Source organism: Pteronotus mesoamericanus, unplaced genomic scaffold (genome assembly GCF_021234165.1).
Source record: "Pteronotus mesoamericanus isolate MK-2021 breed Mesoamerican mustached bat unplaced genomic scaffold, CSHL_Meso_final contig_164, whole genome shotgun sequence".
NCBI lineage: Eukaryota > Metazoa > Chordata > Mammalia > Chiroptera > Mormoopidae > Pteronotus > Pteronotus mesoamericanus.
Window position 1 is genome coordinate 22,489,430 of NW_026555065.1, and position 25,892 is coordinate 22,515,321.

At 36.7% G+C, this 25,892-nt stretch overlaps 2 protein-coding genes, 1 non-coding gene and 1 pseudogene across 11 annotated transcripts in view; 1 reads left to right on the forward strand and 3 right to left on the reverse strand.

The window, feature by feature from the left end:
- GANC (glucosidase alpha, neutral C) overlaps positions 1-11,181 on the reverse strand; it is a 75,550-nt gene extending 64,369 nt beyond the window's left edge. Inside the window, exons 1-4 of one of the 4 annotated variants that reach the window (XM_054565544.1) lie at positions 11,033-11,181; positions 10,216-10,298; positions 7,604-7,666; positions 6,070-6,178 (exon numbers count right to left, since the gene is read on the reverse strand). In XM_054565544.1, coding sequence (XP_054421519.1) covers positions 6,070-6,178; positions 7,604-7,666; positions 10,216-10,244 — 201 coding nt within the window. In that variant the 5' untranslated portion in view covers positions 10,245-10,298; positions 11,033-11,181. Of the gene's footprint in view, positions 1-6,069; positions 6,179-7,603; positions 7,667-10,215; positions 10,790-11,032 lie in introns of all 4 variants that reach the window. The other 3 variants (XM_054565542.1, XM_054565543.1, XM_054565541.1) reach the window with 3 other exon arrangements.
- Positions 864-6,178, reverse strand: LOC129064328 (myb/SANT-like DNA-binding domain-containing protein 7; annotated as a pseudogene).
- On the reverse strand, positions 7,941-8,101 carry LOC129064480 (U1 spliceosomal RNA). Its single transcript, XR_008528466.1, has one exon. It is a non-coding gene; the product is annotated as a U1 spliceosomal RNA (small nuclear RNA).
- Positions 11,182-11,271: 90 nt separating the features above from the next.
- The window catches only part of TMEM87A (transmembrane protein 87A), a 45,561-nt gene continuing 30,940 nt past the window's right edge, over positions 11,272-25,892 (forward strand). For 5 of the 6 annotated variants that reach the window (XM_054565545.1, XM_054565547.1, XM_054565546.1 and 2 more), the window contains exons 1-7: positions 11,272-11,485; positions 12,694-12,754; positions 15,562-15,647; positions 17,919-18,020; positions 20,025-20,078; positions 20,167-20,211; positions 25,423-25,528. In XM_054565545.1, the coding sequence (XP_054421520.1) occupies positions 11,330-11,485; positions 12,694-12,754; positions 15,562-15,647; positions 17,919-18,020; positions 20,025-20,078; positions 20,167-20,211; positions 25,423-25,528 (610 nt within the window). In that variant the 5' untranslated portion in view covers positions 11,272-11,329. Of the gene's footprint in view, positions 11,486-11,585; positions 11,762-12,693; positions 12,755-15,561; positions 15,648-17,918; positions 18,021-20,024; positions 20,079-20,166; positions 20,212-25,422; positions 25,529-25,892 lie in introns of those variants that run through there. The other variant, XM_054565549.1, reaches the window with a different exon arrangement.

Below are 25,892 nucleotides of genomic sequence, written 5' to 3' on the forward strand. Positions count from 1 at the left end.
GAAGGTGAGGGGTCTGGGACACCGCTCTGGAGGAAGAGGGATTTGAGCAGGGCCTTCAGGGACTTTGGGTAGGCAAAAAATGGGCAAGATCGTGCTAAGCAGGGGTACATAGGTTGTCTGTCTTATATGATTCACAAATTGCATCTAGTTGATGCACTTAGAGATCCTCCCATTTTTAGTAAATAGCTTTCTTTAAAAATATTGGGTTTTTTTTTAAACCAAAGATTGGTCTGTAGGTTTTGTTCTTGAGACTGCATCCCAGGAAAGAATCCTAATTCTATGAGAAGAGGTAGCAATAACTCTGCTTTTAACATAATGATCTTATGCAACTAAACATATGAAACAGAGTCAAAAGCCCCATTCTGTTGTCATTTTAACTGAATTAAGCAAGCTAATTTTTTCAATAAGGTAACCATTTTCAACGTCAATTATCTAGATTCATTCTTATTTCATATCACCAACATAGCTTCATGTTCCAAGTTCATAATTTTCTTAGACCTTAGTATACATTTGCTCCTATGATCTGGCTCATGCTGTTTTTAGTGGTTTAAAACAATTTTTTTTTAAACAGCAGTGGACTCTCAGAAGTCCAATAAATAAAGCTACTTGGGTTGAAGATAGTGGGGAGTAGCTCACAGCCCCTACCATTAAGCCCCCTCCCCTCCCTGCATGGGACCCTGAGACACCTGCATGGAATCTTCGGGACTCTGTGGATGACAGTTTATAAAACACTTCCCTGGCCTTCTGAACTGCCAGCTATTGCCCAATTCTTTCACTAGAACATTGCTCTGTCCAGAAGTCCAGACATGAAAGTTATATTCTTCTATCTAAAACACTAACAACTTTTAGGTATTCCTTTTCTTCTCTAGGGACCCGTTTGGACATTTATTAAATAATACACAAATAAATTATTCACTCTCTCCCTCCTATTAGTGATGACTGGAAATGACAATGAAAAATATGTTAAGAAGATAAGTTACAGAAGTTAGATCACTTAAACTGAGAATTATTTAGTGTTAATACTTAGGTAATAGTAGCAGTCACTCAAATTGCAGCAAGATGGATTTATGTAAAATATGTGAAGAAACGTATAACTAAATATAAATGAGACACCATGGGTTTTATTCCCTTAAAAGCATTTAAGATGTGTGAATGTCTATCTACACATGAGAAGATGAGACAAATTCTCAGAGAAGGGAATGCATTTGTAGGTTCCTTTTAGTATCACAAGTCTCTACTTGGCTTTCATAAACCTTTATTCAGAGGCTTCTCTCTCATAGTTTGGGAAAGAGTATTCGTTCCCTCTTCCTATCTTATTTCTCCCATACTTAATACAAAACTGGGTAGTTTGTCATCCATAAGTGTAGTTTTTTTGCCACATGGCAAAAATATCAAACAGGTTGTAAAAATTAACATGGTAGAAATAGAAACAGCCTTGTTTATATATTCAAATAGTGGCTTGATCACAATTATATTAAAACAAAACCTTTTGTTCACCCAGAGCTGGGAATCACAACTTGTAGAGACTATGGTGGAGTTAACAAATAGCCCTAAAACACATATTTAAATGGCAGTGGATATTAATTGAGCAAATTATGACCCCATCAAATTCTCCTTGATGGATAGAGTTCTTGTTTTCCCTCTGGCACCAGGTATCCCTACTATACTATAAGGAACAGTTAACCTAAAAGGCCTAGAAGAGTGAGCAATAACCTATCTCAGCTGTTGATCAAGGCCTCCTAGGATTCATAGATGACATAAGATTTCATTAAATTGCTGTAAGGCACCAATGGCCCCTTCCACAGTTGTAACCAGTTGGCTTATTGCAAGCACTAATTCTCTATGGAGAATGATAGCCAGTTCACACTGGGCTAATGTCCATTCCCCAAGCACAGTCAGCCTGTCCAGGTGGGCTTGAGATTATTTGGCCAGTTTCCAAATTAGCTCCTTTTCCTGGCCATTTCTGCAGAAATAGTATTGGTTAACAAATGGTATTTGTGCCTCATTTGCTGAGGAGGTGGCTGGTTGGGCAAAGTCCCATTTTCATAAGGCTTAGATGAAGAGGCAAGGGGTAACTTCATTGAGGTGCTCAGAGATATGCCCACATCCTTGGAGAAGCTGCTAGAAGTGTAGTCTCTGCTGAAAACTTGCAAACAGGCTGCAAAAGAAAGTAAACATGTCATGAGAAAGTACCAAAATTAGCAATATGAAGTAGGCCAAAGGCAGATTTGTGGCTTTTTAGCTAGACTCAGAAGATAGCATAAATTTCCCTGCTCCGCTGTCATGAGACTAGGTCTTTCTCTGTTTTTCAATTCAGGTCAAATTTTTACTGAAGATACAAAACTGATAACAACAACAACAAACATTTCTAAAAAGCAGTCAACAGTTTAATAATAACTCCTTTCTTTTTAGATTTCTTCTGGAAGCTTCTTATCAAATATTTACTTTATTATTCTGTCATCAGAAATAGGCAAGATACTATACTAGGACGCTCTGTGAGAAAACGTATGAATTTGAACCTGCAACCAGTTTTTCTTCAAGGTCTAGATGTCGAGAGTGTGACCTGGAGACAACACACAGGGCAACACTTCAGCTTGTATTGTAACATTACTATGGACTGAATTCTGTCTTCCCCAAGTTTGCACGTTGAAACTACAATCCTCAGTGTGATGGAGCTTGGAGATGGGGGCCTTTGAGAAGTGATTAGGTTTAGATGAGGTCATGAAGGGGGCAATCTATCAGCCAGGAATAGGGTCCTTGACAGACACTTAGATTTTGGACTTTCCAGACTCCAGAATTTGGAGAAATAGATGTCTATTCTTAAAGTACGGTATTTTGTATAGCAGCCTGAGCTGGCTAATGTTCAATGAACCCGGTTATGTTTTCTGGTTGCTTACTAAGAGGCAGGTCAGGGTAGGGGATTGGGAAGAAGGATTTCAAAAATTAACTACAGATCTTGCTAACAGAGTTATTGCTTTAAGCAGGAGTTTTAATGGTGTGGAGGTAGGCAGACACTAAGAGTGCTGGGATTGTCAAAAACTGCCTCATCAGTGAAATCTGAGAACTGCAGCTGTGAGCTGAATAGAATCCTCTTAGACTTTGGGCTCTGTCTCTCTCAAATGGAAAGCTGTTATTCTGAATAAGTGAATGTATGCAGCTTTAAATCTCCAGACCACACTCATACCATATTCTTTTTTTAAAAAAATATTTAAATGTTTTTCTTCATTATTTAAAGGTTTTATTTATTTACTTTTAGAGAGAGGGGAAGGGAGGGAGAAAGGGAGAGAAACATCAATGTGTGGTTGCCTCTCAGGCGCCCTCCACCAGGAACCTGGCCCACAACCCAGGTATGTGCCCTGACTAGGAATCAAACCAGGGACCCTGTGGTTTGCAGGCCAATGCTCAATCCACTGAGCCATACCATATTCTAAGGGGAAATCACCTGTGGACCACCACTCTCATCCTAGAAACAACATCTAATGGGGGCTCCTTGACGACACAGTAAGTGTGACATAAGGCTCAGACAACTTTACAGATTACTGTCTTGGATTTTTTTTGACCCTATCAAACTGACAGAGGGCATAAAATCTTAAATCCTTATTAGTCACCTCAAGTACAGTAACTATGAGGTCATTAAAATGGACTTTGGCTTAGAATTTCAGGGTGACCTTCCAAAATGTATACATGTGCATGCATTTGCCTGAGATCAGAGCATGTTGATCCCCCAGGTAGCCCTGATATTTCCAATACCTGAAAATGAGGTCTGTTTCAAGGGGTCCTCCAAGTTCTCAGTCTTGGGAGCCATGTTGCTGACATCCTAGATAACTTGACCTTGCTTGTTGGGCTCCTCAGTTTGACCCTTCTGAGTCACGTGCTGTCTTGTGCTGAGGTTCTATGGGTCCTCCGGGACTGCAGTTTCTTTTCCGTTGAAGGCATCAGATCTGGTGGGTTCTGGTTCTGGCATCTGATCTCAATAGCATTATCCCTCACATTTTCAGGATCCAAACAGAGGTGTGTGCAGATAAACTGCTCTATAGTCTTACAAAGGCCGTATCTGCGGGTCTACCACTAACTGCACTGGCGTCAAGCTGTATTGAGAATTTGCACTTGGCACACACTGGTATTCAGGTTGCTTTTGCCTCATTTACTTTGCTTCGGCCTATGTCATCATGACACTGGATTGTTCAGGTGGTGCTCAATATCCTAAGCCTCCCCAAGGATGGAAAGTTGTTCTTGCCTGGACTGTGAGAGCTACAACTCTCCAGGGTGAGACACATTGGAGACAAGGAGGAAAATGAACAAATGACAGGAAAAGTGAGACAGGAAAGGTATGTGACATCTGGTAGTAGGCCTAATAACTCCTGGAAGGTCTCTGGTGGACTCCTCGCATTTCCTGGAGACAACTGCTCCTCCTGTCCCTGAATACAGGGGTTTGGCTGGGTGTCAGGCTATTAGACCATGTGCAAATAGCAGGTGACTTGCCAGGAAAGAAATTAGTGCTACCCCATGTTTTCCCGTGAACTGCTATCAACCTAGGCTACAAAAGGATGTAGAGTTTGGGGAACTTTGATCAGCAGTTGAGGATCTATGACTTTGAGGGTACCATGAGCTGAGAACACAAAGGGAGTGAATTCCTCCACAAAAAAAAGGGTGTGGTAAAAGCAGCAGCACTAAATTTTAGAAAAAGGCAAACCCACCATCTGTGTAGTTGAGAGATGAACTAACTGTACTGCCACCATAACTATATCCTTAAGTAACCACAAATCAGGGACAGGGAACAGGGATAGCGAACAAAGAACTGTTGATATGATTCTGGCCTCTATTTTGAATTTGGGTAGGAAGCTATGTTAGAAAATTTCCCGTCTATGAAATAAGCTAAAATCTATAAAACTTCATAAGGAAGGTAGCCTTCCTCACTGTGTAATTGCTCCTCCTGTCTGAGAGTAAGTTGGGACCCTTTGCTAAATTAATGACCTTACAAATGTTATAGAGAACCCCCTGATGTTCAGGGTAGTTTTTATTCTGTCTTCTCTGAGGAGATTCCTCGGTGTGGTACTACAAAACCAGAACTATGGTAGTCACAAGGAGATCTGTCACAGCTTTGCAGTGAAAGTGGAGATTTCTTCTCAGTCTGCTTTCCAGAACTGGGATTTGTTAGTTGGTAGAGTTACTATCCAAGCTATTAAGGGTCTAGATCATATGGTTTTAACTGTCTTTCAGTTTCATGAGTTACCAATAAGCTAGATTGGTCCGAGAGGCCTTAGAAGCTTGGGATGCCTTTCAAAGATGGGGAGGATCTGAAAATAAGGGTCAGGTTGGGAGTATTGGGTTTTTGTGCACAGCCACACTTCCTAGCCCAAACCATAGCACTTCCTCTATGTCTGGCCCATCTGAAATAGTTTGGTGACTTGACAGGTGAGGAAAAGAACTTAGGATATAATAAAACTCTAATCTTTTCAGTATATTATAACTATGGTGACCTGCTAGTAAAGCAGCTCAGGAGATGGAACGTTTGTGATTTAGGTTTTTCAACTACACAGTCCCTTGCTCCCCTTGCCTACCCACATTTTGAGGTTTGGATATTCGCTGAATCTGTACCATGCCCAGGGTGCACGCTCAACTGTATGTTGTGTAATAGTGATAGAAAGAGCATGGGTGCTTGATAGAGTCCACAGATGAGGGAGAAAATTCTGGCTCCTCGCTGTCACTAGAAAAGATTCTGGTCACTAGCTGCGACTCTGAGCAAGTGATTTTTTAGACTTCAATTTCCTTCTGAAAATTAAGGATAATACGATGTGTCTTTCGGATGTATTATGAAGACTAATTGAAAGAAAAAACATTTGTAAAACATCTAGGAAAGCATCTGATACACAGGCAATCTATATATTGATATTCATATTATTTTTAGAGTAATACTAGTACAGATATGAAAAAGATCACAGTACTTGTCTAACAAAGTTTATTTTTAAAACATACATAGTTTTAATTAGCCTTTGTGGAAATTTACTTCATTCAACACAAATAAATATAGAAATAAATAATCCTCTGTAGAAAATACTTGTGTCTCACCTTAGTTGCTTCACTGATGATTCGGAAACTGGTGCTGTCTTTGCTTGTTGTGGCTGAATCGAGTAATGCCTGATAGGTGGACTTCTTGGAGAGCTGCTGTTTCTGACGCCTACGGATATGGAGTATACAGATGCCTGAGAATTATTTGTGACTGTCAGCACCCAACAGACTATATTACCATGAGGAAGTCATTAAAATTACTATGATAATAAGTGAAGTGGGCACAGACAGTATTAGTAGTCCAATAAAGTACTTAGAGGAGTACTTTGTTATTAGAGTGCTAATAAAATTAGTATTAATAAGAAAAATACTAATAAAATTGTTCAATATAACACTGCTCAAGGATGGTATTTTGTCCCCTTTATTGAGGAGGTAGGGCAGTTTTCATAGTTGACATTTATTAGCTTATTAATTTCACTCTCTCTTTCCATAAAATGTACACTTTAAAATTTAGTGTACATTTTTAGAAAAAAATATTTTGAGTTTAGAAACTCAATAAATTCTAACGGAAATCCAATATAATTTAGTGGTTTCACAAGATGACCAGGAGTTCACTATAGAGTTCTCTCTAAGGTACTTGTTCAAATTAAAATGATATGATTTTCTTCCTCCAGTGCAGGTGAATAAATTAGAAAGTTGTAATACATGATACAATTTTGGTGATTTCAATTTCAGGATCACATAAGACTCTGGGGAAAGGCAATCTTAAATAGTGGTGATGGAAGTACAAAATGATACAGTCCTTAAGGAGGGATATATTGTAATAGCTAAAATTGCAAATAAATTTACTCTTTGACCTAGTAATCCCATTCTGAGAAATTCATCCTATAAATACACTTGCTTATGAAGGAAATTACATATGTATAGCTTTTCATTGTGGCAGTGCTATTATAGCAAAACAATCCCAAAACCTAGCAATATGAGAAAAACTGAATAAATTATAGCACCATGTACCCAATGGAATATTATATAGCTGTAAAACAGAGGACAATCTCCATATACTCATGCATAGCTCTTCAGAATAAACTATGATGGAGAAAAAAAAGAGGTCCACAATAGTAGATATAAAAAACTACTTGGTTTGGGAAGGGTGGTGATATGAGAATATATCCAGTCAACAAAAAGAAATACTAGAAGGATAAATAAGAAGATAATAAATCTAGTTTTAAGAACAAGACATGGAATTGGGTGGAAGGGGACAGGAATGAAAATAATATTTTTCAATGTACATCTTTTCATATTATTTGATTTTTGAACCATGTAAATGTATTATCTACTCAAAGACATAAAATTTTAACATCAGTTTAAAAACACTTTGACGTTTAAAATAAACTGCCTATTTACTAAAAAATTTAGATACCATAGTAGTTAAGTGTATAAAGTTAAAGGCAAATGTGATAAATTTCTTAATCACTGAATTTCTTAATTGGCTCTTTCCTTAGAAAGCCTATCAGTTCTCAAAAATTTACTAAACATCAATTTTGAAATATTGTCAGAAATGTTTTCATCTAAGTAACACATTTCCTCTCCTTACCTGTAGAAAGCAATCTTGCTACAGTCTTTGAAAATGTCTTTATCCGCAGCTTCATCTTCAACACTAAAAAAATAGACATTTTAAGAAAGTTATTTTAGCCCTGGCTGGTGTGGCTCAGTGGACTGAGCAGCAGCCTGTGAGCATAAAGGTTGCCGGTTCAATTCCCAGTCAGGGCACATGCCTGGGTTGCAGGCCAGGTCCCTACTTTGGGGTGTGTGAGAAGCAACCAACAGATGTCTCTCTCATACACTGATGTTCTCCTCCCTTGCTTTCTCTATCCCTTCCCCTTTCTCTAAAAATAAGTAAATAAAAATATTTTTTTGTTTTGTTTTGTCTTCAAGGGAGAGTGCAAACGCAGTCCCCCACTACCACAAATTGTGCAGTCAAGTTTCCCACATGTGGAGAAATTGCAGGGGTCAGCACATGGAATGCAATGGGTGAGCCTCGCCCTGGGAAAACCCCTTCAGGATCATGGTATCTTCCCTGCCAGGTAAGTGTAATAAATAAAAATCTTAAAAACAAACAAACCAATCATGGGAAGTAAACCTCGGCAATGCAAAATTGTGTCATGGCCACAATATAACACAGTAACATGTGCTGCAGAACAAGATCCTTTTTAAAATCACCCAAGGTAAACAACAAAACATGAAGTTCTGGGATTACTCTGAAAGCAACAGAAAAAGAGCACTGTTACTTATGACAAAGGATTCTTTTAAAATAATGAGTAAAAAGTGGTGATAGAAGGAGACCTGACTTGGGGTGGTGAACGCACAATACAATACTTGTATACTATATAATTTTCCTAACCAATGTGACCCCAATAAATTCAATTAAAAAGTAAAATAATTGAAACAGGTAGAATAAAACATTCCCCAAAATTGTTCCATTCTGTCAATCCCTGCCAGTACTATGGCAGTTATCAATAGATAGTTATAAAACAATGGTCCAGGAACTATTGTCACTTCTTTTAAGTTTGTTTTGCAGATCTAAAGTGAAGCCACTAACCGCAGAGACAAACTCAATACCTGTCTGGGAAAGTCCCTTCCTGCATCTTGTAAGTGCTGCACAGTCCCAGATGATGCTTCGCTTTGCTGACATACACTCAAGACATCAGTGTTCCAAAAAAGGAGAAGCCTGCTAACCAATTCTCTGGTTAACCCTAGCAATTTCTATATCCTCAAGCCATAAAAACTGAGCCCCACATCTGATTCTCATAACCTGGGACCTATCTGTCTTCTTGCCCTCTGCAGAGCCTCAATAAATCTGCCTGTGTTTTATTTTTCATTTTTTAAAAAAGATTTTATTTCGTTACTTTTAGAGCGAGTGGAAGGGAGGGAGAAAGAAAGGGAGAGAAACATCGATGTGTGAGAGATACATCAATTGGTTGCTTTTTGCACACCTCCAGCTAGGGACCTGGCCCACAATGCAGGCTTGTACTCTAACTGGGAATGGAACCAGGGACCTCTGGTTTGTGGGAGGACGCCCAGTCCACTGAGCGACACCAGTCAGGGCCTGCCTGTGCTTGTATCAGTGTCCCTGGTCTAAATTATTTTATATCAGGAGACAAGAACCCAAATTCATCAGTAACATAATAAGCAAAGGCTATGACTACAATAATAAAATCTGAAGGAATAACAACAACAAAAAAACTAAATCAAACAAACAAAAACAACCCACCACTTATTTATTCAACAAAATATTTTCAGAATATTCTTAGTGAGTGCTGGCCTCCAAGGTAGATATGAAGGGCTGTGTTCAAGATTTCTGTGAGAGCCTAACCAACAACCCCAAATCTACTTGATATGCTATGACAGAGATATGTGCAAAGTGCTAGAACAAGAATAGAAATAGGTGTAGGAGAAAAATTATTAGCTTTTTATGATGATGCTGACAATCTAGGTGTCAGTGCTTTTTTTCAGACCAAGTTTCCAGAAAGCTGTTTCTGGAATAGAACATGAACAAGATATATGTATACTGCTAATTGAAATTATGTATTTAACATATGCTCATTAAAACAACTGCAGGATATAAGGGGGGGGGAACCATTGGCTTTCATGCAGAGGTGTGGCTGAATGCAGCTGTAGTCAGCATGTCTATGATTAAAGCTATGGCTGAACACCATTTTGAAAATATTAAGAAAACAAGCCCAGGCAGATACATTTGGCCATACTAAAAAAATGGTTTATCATAGAAGTAATCAAATCTTTTGTCACTGTTTCTTTTAATCAAGTGTGCAAAGATTAAGAAATTTGCAGTCTCCTCTTTCCAGCTCTGAGGAATGAGCTCTGGAATGATATGGGAAGAGGTGGGTATAGCCAAATTTGGTAAGCAGCATGTTTGAAATTTCATGTGTTAGAGTTCTGATCACAACTCTCCCAGTTTTGTTAACCATCCTGAAAGTATTTTTATGAAGGTTGAGCTATTAATATTCATTAATCCCTGGAAAACTAAGGAGAAATGATAAAGTATGCAAATATAAGGCCTGCAAATAAGAAGTGCAATCAAACAATAAAACCTTCAAAGCCAGAAGGTAGCTTTTAGGTACTTGCAGGCACTATCCCCTGCCTCCGTGGACCCTGGAGTCTGTCCCTTCAGGATCACTGGGTCTTTACCTGATTTCCTCTTTTCTGGATACTTCCATGGCTTCTAAGTCACTACACAGGCTCTCAGCTCTCAGTCCAAGTTCCTGGGTGATCTTTTAAAAAACGCAGAGAGGTCTCTTTCGAAATTACCACCAGCGCTTCACCACCGTCAAGTTTCTGGGAGTCCCCTCCAGGTCCTTAAGGAGTGACAACTCGCCCCTTCCTCCTGGAACTTCCAGAACCAAACGAATGTTTCTACAGGGATATACTTTATTTAGCAAATTTTTCTTGGTAATGGGTGACTGATGAGAAACTGCTTTCGTTAGGAACCGAAAATGTCTTTGCAGCAGAGGGGGTGTAGGCAGAGTTCTAGAGGTTGAAAATTCAAGAGCCTGTGAACCATTAAGTACGGAGATGGCCTGCCTGATTGGGGCGAAGCTTCTGCAGGTCTGTCTCAGTGACAGTCACGCCATATATTGAAAGCCGATCCACTTTCTCCCTGTTTTTAATTTTGAGTGGGAAGTGCCGGCCAGGTCTTTGCTGGAGCTTCATGTTTTCCGCCCAAACTCTACAGTAGCGTCATACTTTTCAGGGCTAGAAAGGGCTTTTTAAAGAGGTTATTTATTACACAGTCCAGTCTAGTAATCGCTTATACTGCACCACCGCCAAATTCCTGTCTTTGCTTATTACCCACAGAAACCAGTAACTCACTGCTAGACCCCGAACCGGCAACCAGGCTACTCCGGCTTTCCCAGGCTTCTGGTCCCGAAGTCTGGCTTTGGGTTAAACGGGGGAAGGGGCTGGAGTGACTAGGAGGAGGGAGCCAAACACTACAGGGGGTGCTTACCTGGTCCCCAAACCCGTTAAGGGCTAGGAGAATGAGAAGAGCCGACAGAAGCTGAGATGCTTTTGGAGATCATCTTAACTCGCTAAGGCGACCAGGTTTTGACAGGACGACGCCTGCGCAGTTTTTCCAAAGCCTCGCAACAAAGTGACAACTTCAGGAGGGAGGGGCCGCTGAGTCTCCCAACAAGCCTCGCGTGGTTTGGAGAGCCCGGCGGCTCCGCCCCCTACCTCCTCAGAGCAGAGCCGGAAGAGGGCGAGACGAGCCGGAAGAAGGTGAAATGCTTTCGGTAGACACTCCATGTCTGTGAAGATGGCGGCGGCTGCGTGGCTTCAGGTGCTGCCTGTCATTCTTCTTCTTCTGGGGGCTCAGCCGTCCCCACTGTCGCTTTTCGGTGTAGGACCTGTACTCGTCGCTGCTACTGACCGATCCAAGTGGCATATTCCGATACCGTCGGTGAGTGTTCGGAGGCAACTGAGCCTAGAGGAGCAAGGGGTGGGGCTACGGCGGCCCAAGGGGTCCATGAAAGTTCTGCAGAAGTCAGCTTCCCAAGGGCTGGGATTGCCCGAGCGCCCTCGTCGCGCGGGTTAACGGGGGCCCACTTCCCCGGAGCGGAAAGCCGTGATCCTCTGTTGGTAGACTAGCAGGAATGTCAGTGCCACATTAGGAGTGGAGAGGAGTGGTGGAACCGTTTCTTAGCACAGGGACCTTTCCGTGCCTGACTTGAGACGGGTAAGCGAAAGTTTTACAGAATTTAGTGACCCCGCCTTGGGTATGAGGAATATGTAAATAGGCATCTTTATTCTCTTCTGCACTTCCGTTGTTGCTGAATAGTTCTACTTACGAAGTTATACGTACTATTTCGTTTGAACTTTGAAATGGTTATTCTAAGCTTTGCAGTGTGATTAGGAAACCTAGACATAAAAAAAAAATATTCTATTACGAAAATGGCTAAAATGGAAGAAATAGTATTCTGAAATTTGATATGATAAGGCTAGTCTTTCGTGTGGACTATTAATTAGATAAGCTTGCCTTTTCTGCCTCCTTCTCCCCTTTTATACTTCATTTGAGTAAGAGCTGTAGTCCTGTGAGCGGACAAAAATTAGATGCAGGCAGGAAATGCCAAAAAGCATTAGTCCTATTGAAACCATGGTGCCTTTTTGTTTCATTTTGTTCTCCTCACTGGTTGTAATGTCCAAATCTTATTTGAGCTTTTATATCACAAGCATTATAGCTTTTGCTCATTTGGTGACGATCTTCAGGTTCTCAATTTTAGGTATTTGTTACTAAAATAAGTTAAATCTGGCTATTTGCTCATAGAATACTTTATTTGAAGAAATTGTTGGGTTTTTTGACCAGTGATGAGTGAGTAAAGGGGATGAGCTGATTAAAGAGTACCTTCTGTCAAGATTTAAGTTGGGACTTAACAGCTGCCTTCCTTCCAGAGCTCTTGCCTTATGGCCTGTGGGGGGAAAAAATGTCTATGCCAAGCTTCAAAATCCTGCGGTTGGGATATGGTGGAATTTTACTAAAGGCTATTGATTCCCCTTTTTGTTAAGAAAACTAACTTGAACATTTTGTAACTGTAGGCTGTTATTGCATTTATATTCTGCCTTGGGAATTAAAGTGATCTCATGCTAATTACCTTTCCTTTATCTTTTCAGGGGAAAAATTATTTTAGCTTTGGAAAGATCCTCTTCAAAAATACCACTATCTTCCTGAAATGTGAGTTTTTGTATTTCATGAAGTTTTTGTTTTGAGTTTTTGAGGGATTTTTAAACTTTTAAATGACCTATTTTCTACTTATGATGATTCACTCTCCACATAAGTTCTAAAATTTAATAGTCCAGCACTATCTAGGCATAAGCATTTGTAGTATAACTAAGGTTATTTCATTGAATAATCTTCAGAATATTTACTTGTATGAATGTTACTTCTCATTTTTCTAGTGTTTATACAGTTGACCCTTGAAAAATGAGAAGATCAGGGGCTCTCATGCCACATGCAGTCAAAAAAATCCACATGTAACTTTTGACTCCCTCCTTAAGTTTTTCTTCAGTATCTGTAGGGGATAGATTGGTTCCAAGATACCCCCTACCACCCGACACACATAAACGCGAGCACTCAAGTCCCCTATATAAAATGGTGTAGAACAGTGCATATAGTTGGCCCTCTGCATCTGTGGACTCCTAACTGCTGATGAAAACAGTACAGGTATTTATCAAAAAATTCCATGTATAAGTGCAGTTCAAACCACGTTGCTTGAGTCAACCATATTGTTAGACCAATTGTGTTGGTTGATTGCCAGCATGGAGTTTTAATCTGTTTTTGAGTTATAGAGATACTACTGATTTTGCTTTTGTGTGCCTGTTAGGTATTTACTGAACACATGACAGGTTTGTCAGATCATTGGCTCTAAATGAATATGTTCACTAAATCTTTTGTTTACAAAAGGAGTATTTTACCAGTTGAATCTTTGCAAGAGGAATTTCAAAGACATTATCAGGAAATAGGGATTATGTAGAACAAAACCAGTCTGTCCAGTTGAAAAACCACTGTCTCTGAATCCAGAATATCCCATTGTGTATTAAAGAAAAGCTTCCTTTTATTTCTGAAACTGGCTTTATTGTAGAGAACAAATGATTACGGCAGCTCCATTTTTAAGATCAAGGATAAAATCTAAGCCATCCATGTGTGCTTCTATGCATATCTATCTCTATGAAAGTGCAAAGGTGGAAGTCATAGTTCAGTGATTTTACTCTTTTAATCATTTAGTAAGTAGTTATTAAAAACTTACTGTGTGCCAGACACTGTTTGAGACGGATAGAAAAGGCCTGTTGTCTTGTTGAGTTTATAATCTATGGGGGGTGGAGGCAGGTGGAATTTCTATGAAGAATATACTATGTCCATGACAGTATAATCTCCTGATTAATGACTTAAATTTAACTTAAATCAAATTTACTTTGACACACTGGTCTTTCTTATGAGGTTGATTTACTAGGTAAGAGTTGCTTTTAGGAGTAGAAGTGTTTTGTCTGACAGCCTGTATACTATTCTTTCCTTTTATTATGTACAGTCTTTTTTCACCTGTATTTTGATCTAATGGTATTTTGCCAAGTTACACAAACTACGTATTTTGAATTGTCCACATTTCTTTGTTTTTGGAGGGTTTGCGGCTCCTTAAAAGTTACACTATCTTTCACTTTACTTGTGTGCTTTCTCATATTTACCTTGTCTCTGATCTTACACTTTTGTGGTTGCATTATATATAGCTTTCCATGAAACTGGCAGGAACTTTTTCATTATCTCTTGAAGCTATCCATTCAAAATTCTTACTGGTGTCTTTTTACATTAATAGTAATATTTTTACAGCCAAGTTTCCCTGCAGATTTCATGTTTGGGAGAACTTCTTAATTTTACTTAATCCCTTCTGTGTGTGGTTCTTTTGAGTAGTTCATAGCAAGATTGCAATATTCTTTTTATCATTCCCATAAATTCTGTTTAACACATCAGATTTTTGTGTTACTTTAATTGAATCTTGTAAAATTATGTCATTTAAAAACTAGTTTGAGAAAACAATTTAAAACAGAACAGGGAGAGGTTATAACTTTAGGTGTACCTCTTTTGTTAAGAACCAAAAGTTGGTTCCTAGATGCAGTCATGTCAACCTCTGTTGTTTGCATAAAGTTGGTATCTCAAGTATATTTTCCCTTCAACAGCAAGAATCAAAGAAAGAAGATAAAAATACCGACTTCCCCTGGTGAAACAGCTAATCAGTTATATAGTAAGATTTATACTTCCAAGTCCTCAGACTAATGTCCTGATCTCCTAGAATATTGTGTCCCATACTATGTTTAATAAGTTATATGAGGCTTTTATGATTTCATAAAGTTCCTTGAGGCCTCTCTTAAGGTGAGTTTTGAAAAGAATCTAATATTCTTTGTTTTTGCTTTTGCTATTCCTACTTTCCTCAGCCAGGTTTGCTTTTTATTCATAGTTTTTTCTATCCAAACTTGATATCTTTAAGGATTTAAGCCATGATTTTTTTCCCCCCTCAGTGGAACTATTTTAAATATTGCCTTGTGACATAATGTTATTCCTTATTTCTCCAACTGGAATGTAGCCTTTTTAAGGGTCTTAGTAATTTGTTCCCTCCTATTCCTGTCTTTGGCCTAACAGTGCTATGTAGCATTGTATTTAAATGCTCTTCTCAATAAATATTTGAATGATAATAGAATACTAGTTTTAATGCTTTATTTCCAGGTTTTTCCCAACAGAGAACTAGAAATCAAGGTTTTTAAGCATAAAAATAGATATAGTTTCAAAGGTTAAAAAACTGCTTAACTGCTTTTTCTTTTTGTGAGTAACAATACTTAATTTATCCAAAGACTATCCAGTTATTTTTGCATGTATTACTTCATTATCTTCTGTTAGGAGGAGGGATGGTCTTTGAGTCTCTCATCTTGGCAGGAAATAAATGGGATGTGGGGTTTAGGAATCATCTTTTATTCACAAAGATTCTTCTTTTATAGTTGATGGAGAACCTTGTGATGTACCTTTGAATATAACCTGGTATCTGAAAAGTGCTGATTGTTACAATGACATCTATACCTTCAAGGTAAGGAACATAAAATTACAGTCTTTTCTTGGACTTTAGAAATCATCAGGTCCCAACTCAAGAGAGGAAGGAGTGTCATGTAGCTGTGAAGTGAAAAACTGAAACTAGAATCCACGCTTCCCAAGTTGCAAACCTAGCTGCCAGCAAATCTCAGACTTTCTGGACTCAGAACGCTTACATTTTAAAATATTATGCAGATTCCTAAAGCCTTTGTTCATGTAGTCTGCTGTATTAGAAATTAAAACTGAGAAAATAGAGAAATATTTATTTATTTAAAAATAGCAATAATAAACTTAGTGCATGTTATTATAAAAATTTTCAATGAAAAGTGACTTTTTTAAAGCCCAGAGAGTGGCATTCTTTTGTGTTTGTGCAAACTTACTAACTGTTGTGTATAGTAGAAGACAGCTGGAATCTTGTATCCTTTACTCAGTCTGTTGCAGTAAGTTGTTTTGGTTGTAGTATATGCACAAAATATGGCCTTACACAGATATATAGTTGGAAAAAGGAATTGTAATTTTAAAATGTTTTCAGGTAATTGTGGATATTGTTCTTTGATTCTATATCAAAACATAGTAAGTGCAGCCTCTGTACATTTAGTTGTTGTAATATGGAATCTGAAGCCATATCAGTGAAGTTTTTAAAAAATCTGTCACAGTAAAATAAATTGGTATGTCACCCTGGCTGGGTGGATCAGTTGGTTGGAGCATTGCCCTGTATACCAAATGGTTGCAGGTTCAATCTCCAGTCAGGTTGTGTAAGGGAGGCAACTGGTCAATATTTCTATCTCTTCTTGCCCCACCCCTTCCCTCTATCTCTAAAATCAGTATATTCTCAGCTGAGGATTAAAAAATAAATTAAAATTAAAAAAATAAAAAGGCATGTACTTAACGGTTCAGATTTAGTAACAATTTTTACTGCTTCATCAAGGATATTCTTACCTAAAAGTGGCATTTTTTTCTTTTAACGGTAAGTTTATGACTGTGAAGAGTACCATGACTACCAGTACGGTTAGGTGTCATTGCCTTGGTTCCCAATAAGGGGCAGCAGTTTTACCCATCATTACTTTTGCACCTATCAGTGCAAGGCAAATAACATGATAACACAAAGTAAATAACATGATGATGATGATGATGATGATGATGATGATGAAGGAAGAAGGAGAAAAAGTTTTGATCTCTTAAACCTCATGAAAGGGTCCATGGACCACACTTCAGAATTTCCGTAGTACAACTGTGCTTGAGCATTGAAAATTTATGGCTCCAAGATGGATATTTTAATGCCTTTTCCATTCTGTTTTTACTCTACTGTATGCTTTCTATCTTAAATTTTTTTTTTTATGTATTACATTTCCCCTACTATTCTTGATGTTTCTTTTCAAAGATAACCTGGTTGGTCTATTAAAAATGTCTACCATTCAGTCAGTTTTTCAGACCTTAAGCATTTTGAATTTCTGCCTAGTATTCGGGTTTGAATGATCTTTTTTGTGGTGTTGGTAATTGTTTTTGGCATTTGTTACACAATGTTGGGTAGGATTAATAGGAGGAGGACTAAAAGGACTGAAGAATTTAGAGCGAAATGATGTCAGAATATGGTTTGAAATTTTGTTCGGTGATCTTTTTCTCCTAATTGATTACTAATTGAATTTACAGTTAAAAATTTTATATATTTGAAACTTGTAACAAACTCGTTAAAATCCAGTCTTCATAGTACGAATCAATTTAAAAATTATTTTAGATTGCCATAAGATAAAATTCTGGAAATGACAAATAGATAGTTCGATATGTGATACTGGACCTTAGAAACAAGAGGGCAAGACTAGGCATGTAAGTATCAGAGAAGAACACATCGAATGGATGAATGAAGCCACATAAATGGTTTTTTTAGAGTATCAGCAGTGCGCTGTGAAGGGCTGCAATTTTGTGCTCTATCTTAGCTTATGAGTATATCTTTTCATTGGTGTTGTTAATTTAGCCAAGTAATTCTTATTAATACATTTTCTGTGATACAGAACTCTCTAGAGCCTGACATTTTCCTAGTCTTGCTAGAATCTTCAGAGGAATTACCCTTTGTTAGCCAGAGACTAGACTTCTGTACTTTAGCATCTAACACTGTTAGAGTCTTGGATACTATTATAGAGTCTTTATCTTGTGCTGTTAATTTTTAAAATATTAAACCCCAAACTATATTTGTATTATAGGTGATATATATCTTCTAAATATCTTACTTGTGAAAAGTAAGTTAAGTATGTTGTATTTTCTCTTTTTCCAGGCAGAAGATATGGAGACATATTTGGAAAAAAAGGAATTGTCTGGGAAATATCAAGCATCATCAAAATTGTTCCAGAACTGCAGTGAACTCTTTAAGACACAAGTAATGTTTGGTGGTGGTTGGAGGGAAATAGAAGAGATGAAAAATGTAATGCCTGTAATTTTGATGATAATTATTTCCTACTCCCCAGTTCTTTCTTCTGACAGGAAGTAAGTTAGAAGCATGTTCTGATAGGTGCATGGCCAACCATCTACATATTTTCTCGTCATAGAAGAGGATGTACTTTTTGTGTGTATAAAAAGCAAACCTCCAATTTTTTTCTTATTGTGGTAAATATACATAACATAAATGTAGCATTGTAATCTTTTTTTTTTAGTGTCAAACTCTGCCTGTAAGCACATTCACATTGTTTTGCAACTATTACCGTTAGCCATCTCCAGAACTTTTTCGTCATCCCTAACTGACACTTCTTAACCATTAAACAGTAACACCCCTCGCTGACTTGTGTGGCTCAGCTGGAGTGGAGCATTGTCCTGTACACCAAAAGTTCGGGAGTTTGATTCCTGGTTGGGGTGCATATGGGAGGCAACCAGTCGATGTGTCCTCACATTGAGGTCTCTCTGTCTCTCTCCCCTTTCCTCTCTCAAAAAAAACAAAACAAAAACCACCCGCCCCACACGTTCTTGATAACAGCTCTTCTACTTTCTGTCTCCATTAATTTGACTTCCAGATATCTCATAGGAGTGGAATCATACAGTATTTGTTTGTCTTCTCGCACTTAGCAAGTTGTTTTTGAGGTTCATCCATATAACATATATCAGAATTTCACTCCTTTATAAAAGGCTGAATAATATTTCCTTGTACATATATACAACATTGTGTTTATTTGTTCATCCATTGGTGGACTTTTGAAACCACAAATTTTTAATTCTCTTGTCATCTCATCTAATTGATATATTCCCCTCCCCCCACAAAATTAGCGGTTTTAGATTTTACTGCTACAGACCTGAAATCAAAGGGTTGAATTTCACACATATTAAGTGGGGTTTATATTATAAAATTCTCTTTAATTAGAAAGAGGATTTGACACAGATTTTTAAAGAAAAATATGTTTTATAGGTGTTAAAAATAGTTACTGTAATTATAGCCTTTGCTTCATGTTTACTGCTTTTAAATATTTCTTCACAATATTTAGCAAATTGCCTTGAAGAGGAGAGGAGTTCAGGAAAAGCTAGATTTTCTGTCTAGTTATCAGAAGTAGTTTATTTGTAAGAAGGTTTTAAGTGAGTAATTAGTAATAAGCAAATGAAGTAATTAGTCAAACTAAAAAGATTGAGTTCTTGTCATAGCTTAGATTTATGGACTTGGAGGAAAAAGAAAGTGTCTTTTAAATAGTGGAAGAATGATAGAAATAGAAAACTAGGAACAATGTAATGTTGAGTAGAAAGTTTTCTGTTCTTCAAATTTATCCTCAAGGCCAGGAGAATTGGTAGGCCTTTTCTGGATTTGATTGAGAAAACTACTTACTGTATACTGTTGCCCAAGGTTCCCTACTTTTAGGTCTGCTATAATCTTTCTAGGGTCTTGTCATGTACCTGTATTGGTAAGATTTCCTCTCCTCCAGTCTAATCTAACAGTTGAAATATGTGCTCTAATTAGGAAGGTAAATGTTAAAGTTAGAGTAGGTTTTTTTTGTAGCCATGGGGTGTGTTGGTGGAAGGAGCAGTTGGACCCAGGAGTTAGGAATCTTAGTTCAAATCCCATTTCTACATGAAGCTTTAGGTTTTAAGCCATATTTTCCTTATCTGTAGAATGGCAGGAAACTGTAAGATCCCTCCATCCTGAGCATACATCTTTTATCTAAGGTCTTGTCATTCTTAAATATCCATAATTCTTATAGAAGAATTGAGTGGCCAGTTTGCTTTGGTAGTATTTTTAATTCGCAGCAGGGCTTTTATTCACTTGTTTGTGGTTAATTGAAAATCTTTTATCTGTCAGTGCCATATTTACTATTATAATGCGTTTTGCTTTAACCATTTTTGTGGATTCTGAGTTACACTTTTACTATTACACATCTTTAATTTTAGTATTACCTTTCTTTCATAGAGCTTTTCTGGGGATTTTGTACATCGATTGCCTCTTTTAGGAGAAAAACAGGAGGTAATTGTTTTTTTCCTTGTTAAATATTTCTGAGGGTAAAGTTAAAAATTTGAATTAATATTTTCTTTCTTTTTTTTTAATGTTTAAGGCTAAGGAGAATGGAACAAATCTTACCATTACTGGAGAAAAAATTGTAAGTGAAGTGTTGTAGCACATTTGGGAGATTGAACACTTATTTCAACATTCTTATGTTTGTGTATTTTGAATTATCTTGGTATGCTAACATTTAAAAAGAAATTTAAGACTGGAAGCTGTACACCAAAACGTTAATAATCGTTGTCTTTGGATGATGATATGAGCGGTTTTTATTTTATTCTTTGTGTTTTCTGTATTTTCTATATTTGCTACAATCATTCTGTATTGTTTTTGTAATTATTACCCCATAAATATGTTCACCCAAAAATAAAAAGCCAAGGTCAGAGGCAAAAGCATTTATCTGAGATCCAGAAAGAGTTGCAATTTGGAAATCACTAATTCTTGCAGAAGCCCAAATAATGTTCTGATTAGGAGGTGAAGGCCAGGGGTATTTATGAGAAAGGAAGGGGGAAAATGTTATGCGAATTGAAGGAAGGAATTTCTGTTGATGTTAATAAGTCAAGGAAGGAATTTCTCTAAGTACAAGTAAGCTAAGTTTTTTTTTAAAGCTCTACACGGTGGTGCTAATGCTAAAGAATATCTTGAATTTTCAGCCTAGTAGTCTGGTTGTCTGCCTTTCTGTTAGCTTTACAAACCCTTGTGAAGAATACAGTGTGGCTTTGGCCCATTCCAGAGATTTGAGGAGTAAGATGTGCAAGGCAGTTCCTCTGGGATGGCAGCTCCAGTTATATTATTTTTTATAAACAGTAGTTGTAAATAGGAAGAAACATTTAGGAAAGAACCTTAAACTCCATCTAAAATTATTTTGTGATAGAATATAACTGAAACAGAGTTTAGAAAATTGAGATAGGTTGAAGACTATAAGTATGCTTTACATTTTCGTAATTCACTTTCTAATTCACAATAACTAATTCTTCAAAACTTTGCCAGTTTAAAATACAAAGGAAAAAAGATATATATGATGGGTCATGCCTTTTACAAAACTGATTTTGCCATTTTTGAAGTGTCTCTACCCTCCCTGCGCCAATTGTGTAGAATTTTAACCTAAAAATGAGCTAGGCATGGCAGACTTTATTATTTTTTTTTACAGAGAGCATCCATTGGGTCTTTTCTTATTGCTAATGCGTATATATTTACTATAAAAAATTCAGAAAATATACATAAATGAAAATAATCATCTGTAATACTACCACACACAGAGACTGTAAATATATTTTTCTTCTAGTGTTTTGTCTTTGTGCATATTTATATTTAATTTACTTAAAAATGGGACTCTTAGCCCTGGCTGGGTGGCTCAGCTGTTTGGAGCATTGTCCCATACACTGGAAAGTTGAGGGTTGGATCCCTGATCAGGGCCCATACCTAGGTTGTGGGTTCTATCCCTGGTTGGATCACATATGGGAGGAAACTGATCCATGTTTCTCACAAGTCAATGTTTCTTTGTCTCTTTCCCTTCCTCTCTCTCTAAAGTCAATAAAATGTATCCTTGGATGAGGATTTTTAAAAAAGAATGAGAATCTTACAACATGTATTATATTGTAACTTTGTATAGCTTAACAATATAACCTGGTGATATTTCCAGTTCAGTGAATATTTAATGGCATCATTATTTAAATGCCTGCATAGTATTTTATTGTATGAATACATTGAATACATTTATTGCAATGAATACATTGCAGTTTGTCAACAGATTCTATATTATTGGACATTTATGTTTCATTATCTTGTTATTTTAAATAGTGCTGCAGTAAACATATTTGTTTTTAGATCTTTATTTTCTGGTCTTAAAACAATTCCAAGTTGGTGAACATTTTGCTTTTATAAGTAAGAATCCTTTGTAATTTCATTTTCTAGCAGTTTTGTGTGGTTACACAAAACTCATGCATATTAATCAAAATGAGATTATATTTGATGTACTGCTGTGTGATTTTTTTCCTTTTACTTAACAAATTAGTACATGAGGGACAACTACACCTTTTTTTAATGACTGTGTACTTTTATTTTACCGGAATTTTTATAATTGACACTCAGTTGAGGTACATTGGGTTGTTTCAAATTTTCACTATTATGGATAAGGTCACATTCATAATGTCTAGTTATATCTCTGTGCATGTTTATAATGTTTTCTTTAGACAAAGTTCCTGAAGGTGGAGCTGTTGGGTCTAAGTGTGTGTATGATTTTTTTCTTATTATGTTTTGCCAAAGTGCTGTGGAGAAAAGTTGTAGCAATTTATCGTCAAGAGAAAGTAAGATGTGAGTTTCCCTCTTTCCTACAAACAATGGCTATTCCATTTCATGCAGTTTGTTAAATTGTTGTAAATTTTATTTTTAAAAAATACAGCTGAACATTTGTTTATATACATATTAGCTGTTTGTAAATTGTGTTTCACTCAGTTTTATTCTGTGATAACATACTTCTAAGTTCTACTCAGGGCTTGAGCCCTATTCTTAGTGATTAAAGATGGCTGAAAGATGATTATCACATCTTGTGAATGTGTTGTTGAATATCACAAGTAGTATTTAGAAATGTTTATTCAATTATAGTAAAAAAGAAGTCAAAGAATGATCTGTCTTTTGGTTCTTTCTAAAACTTGGGCCTAAGGGAATACTTCATAATCTTATTTAAAAGATACAATTTCAGTACCTCTACCCCTTTTTATTAAAGCTCTGAAAAAACTGTGTTTTAGAGGAAAGGATCTCTCCTTGTTCCCTTCACTTAAGAAAAATATTTAATACTTGATTAACTCAGTTTCCTTTTTTTGAAAACAGTTTATTGATTTTTTTTTTGAGAGAGAGAGATAAACTGACTTTTTGTTGTTCCACATATTTATGCATTCATTGGTTGATTCTTTATGTACTCTGACCAGGGATCAAACCTGCAACCTTGGCATATTCGGATGACGCTCTAACCAACAGAACTACCCAGCCAGAGCATTAAATCTGGTTTGATTTAAGCAGTAATGTAATATACTTACCATTATAATAAATTTTGAATTAATAGGTTTTTTTTTGGAGCACTTTTAGGTTCACAACAAAATTGAGCAAAATTGAGCAGTTTGCACATACCCGTCCACAAATGCACACTCAGACTCCTTCCATCGTCAACATCCTGCACCAGTGTGGAACATTACAATTAGTGCACTGACACAACATGATCAGCCAAAGCCCATGGCTTACATTAGGATTAGTTCTTTGTGTTGTTTGGGTTTTAACAAACATACAGCGTCTGTCAAAGTAACACCTGCTTGAGTGTGGTTAGTAGGGTAATATGGGTGTAATAATTTATAATTTTAATTTGAACATTTCACCTAAAATGTCGTGGTGTGCTTGAGTGTGATATTGTTGTCACAGAATTACATGCTTATGATTTTGTCATAAAAGATTTTGTAATTAAAAAAGGGCGCTATTTGTGCTGGACCCTATGTAATGACAGATATATACTATTATAATATTCAGAGTAGTTTCATTGTCCTGAAACTCCTAAGCCCTAGTTATTTATCCCTCTCTACTCCTAAGCCCCTGGTAATATCTGATTTTTTTTTTACTGTCTCTTCATTTTCCAGAATGTTAAATAGTTGGAATCATAACACAGCTTTTCAGATTGGCTTCTTTTGCTTAGTAATAGGCATTGAAGACTCTCCATGCCTTCTTGTGGCTTCATAGTTCATTTCTTTTTAGTGCTGAATAATATTTCAAGGCGTATATGTACAAACCACAGTTTATATATCCATTCGCCTATTGAAGAACATCTATTGAAAGAACTAATAATAGTAACTATTTAATAGGGTTATTGTGAGGATTAAAGAATATAATGTTACATGCCTAACACAGTATCTGGCATATGAATATCATTTTTACAGTGTCAAAATATCCGTAATTCTAGAATTAAATGTAAACTGTCAAAGTTTGGAGTATGAGAATTATTTAGTCCCTTTTGAAATTTGTAAGAGGTATTTTTAAGATATATAAAATTAATAGCAGAGTAGCGTATAACACCAAAGTTTTACTGGTTAATGAGCAAGTAAGTTCATTTCAGTTAATGAAGGGTAAAGGAAATGATATAACTTTGAAGCTATAAAGTTTTCTCACAAACTGCTCCTGAATTTTGTCAGAAAAAGACCATCAGTCAGAGATGTAAATGTATAATTAATCGTGGCATTTCATTTATGTTCTAAGTTACTAGGGTAACCTAGTAAATGTATAGTTGAAAAATCATTTAATATGCTTTGTTTGACACTTTGGATTTGTATCATAGACTGTAATTTCTGGTCTCTTGTTTAGCCTTTTCTTGGGTTGTAGGATAATTTGAGCACTTGAGAAAAACTGTGGCTCCACAGGAAAATGCATAAATGTACAAAATCTATTATTCAGTCTGAGGGGTGTCATAGATCACAATGAAGCTTATACAGTGGTCTCTAGATAGAAGTTCATTTTAAGACCAGAAGGTAATAAATTTCAAGTCTAAATAGCAATACCTCCTTCACACACGAGGAAGAAGCAGCCAGTAGTTTTCTATGTTCATCTCCTTTATCTTGGAGTCTTAGTCTTGTGTTTTGAAGGTTCGTAGTCCATGTAGAATATGGCAGCAAATCCTCTGAGGACTTCTTCCTAGGGCTGTGCACAAACCTACTGACCTTAAAACAGATTCTTCCTAAGTAACCAGATTTATAAACGGGGAGGCTGTTAACTCTACTTCCTTGACTGTGGGACAGTGACTCTTGTTTTCCGCATAGACTAGCCAGGATTAAATTTGATAGAAATGTGAGACCTTACCAGCAGAAATTATGGTAGTTTTGGAAAGGACATGAATAAAGGGGATTAGATTCAGGAAGTGATGTTTATAATTCACTGACGTCATCATTGGTGTTGTTTTTTAGGTGATTTAAATAATCTTAGTTTGGGATATTTATGTTTTAAAATACAACCTGATGTCTTATCATGGCTTAAACAGAGAATCAATTTAATGATTTTAGTTGAGGCTTTCCTTATAGAAAAATAGATAAGTAAAATATATGATTTTTGTGTATAACAAGATAGAAAATGTCTTGCCTTTTAGTAATTTATAATCTAACCCATTTTATTGTATATACAGTAGGCCTGTTTGTTTTATTAATGAATGAACATGAAGGACTCAAGCATGTTTTTGGGTACATTCTGACACAAAATTTCCATACTGTATTATTCTGTATTATTAACGTGTGCTCTTAATTTTTAAGACTTGAACTTTAATGCCTTTTTTTCTCTCTAGGCTATGCATGACCCATTGAAAACTTGGCAAGATGCACCATACATTTTTATTGTACATATTGGCATTTCATCCTCAAAGGAATCATCAAAAGAAAATCTTTTTACTAGTAAGTATATTTTGTTTCTTTTTACTATTCATTTTATTATCTAGTTGTGGCATGAATGGTGGGTCATGTATAATTGCTTTAATGGAGGGAATAATTAAGAATGTTTGTTCTGAAGTAGAAGAATGGAGGGAGAGAAAAACTGTACCCAAGATATACCAGATACAGTCTTAGGTAGTTCACATATGCTTTCTTACTATATATGATAGATACTAGATTTTATTTTCCTTCATCTCATCCTCCAGCTTTTTAAATATTTAATTAGTATCATGTTCTTGGTATTCTGAAATAGACTTATCAAAACTTAGTTACCAAGTCAAAACCTGGGAATTTAAAAATACTTTCACTATGAATGGACTTGGGTAAT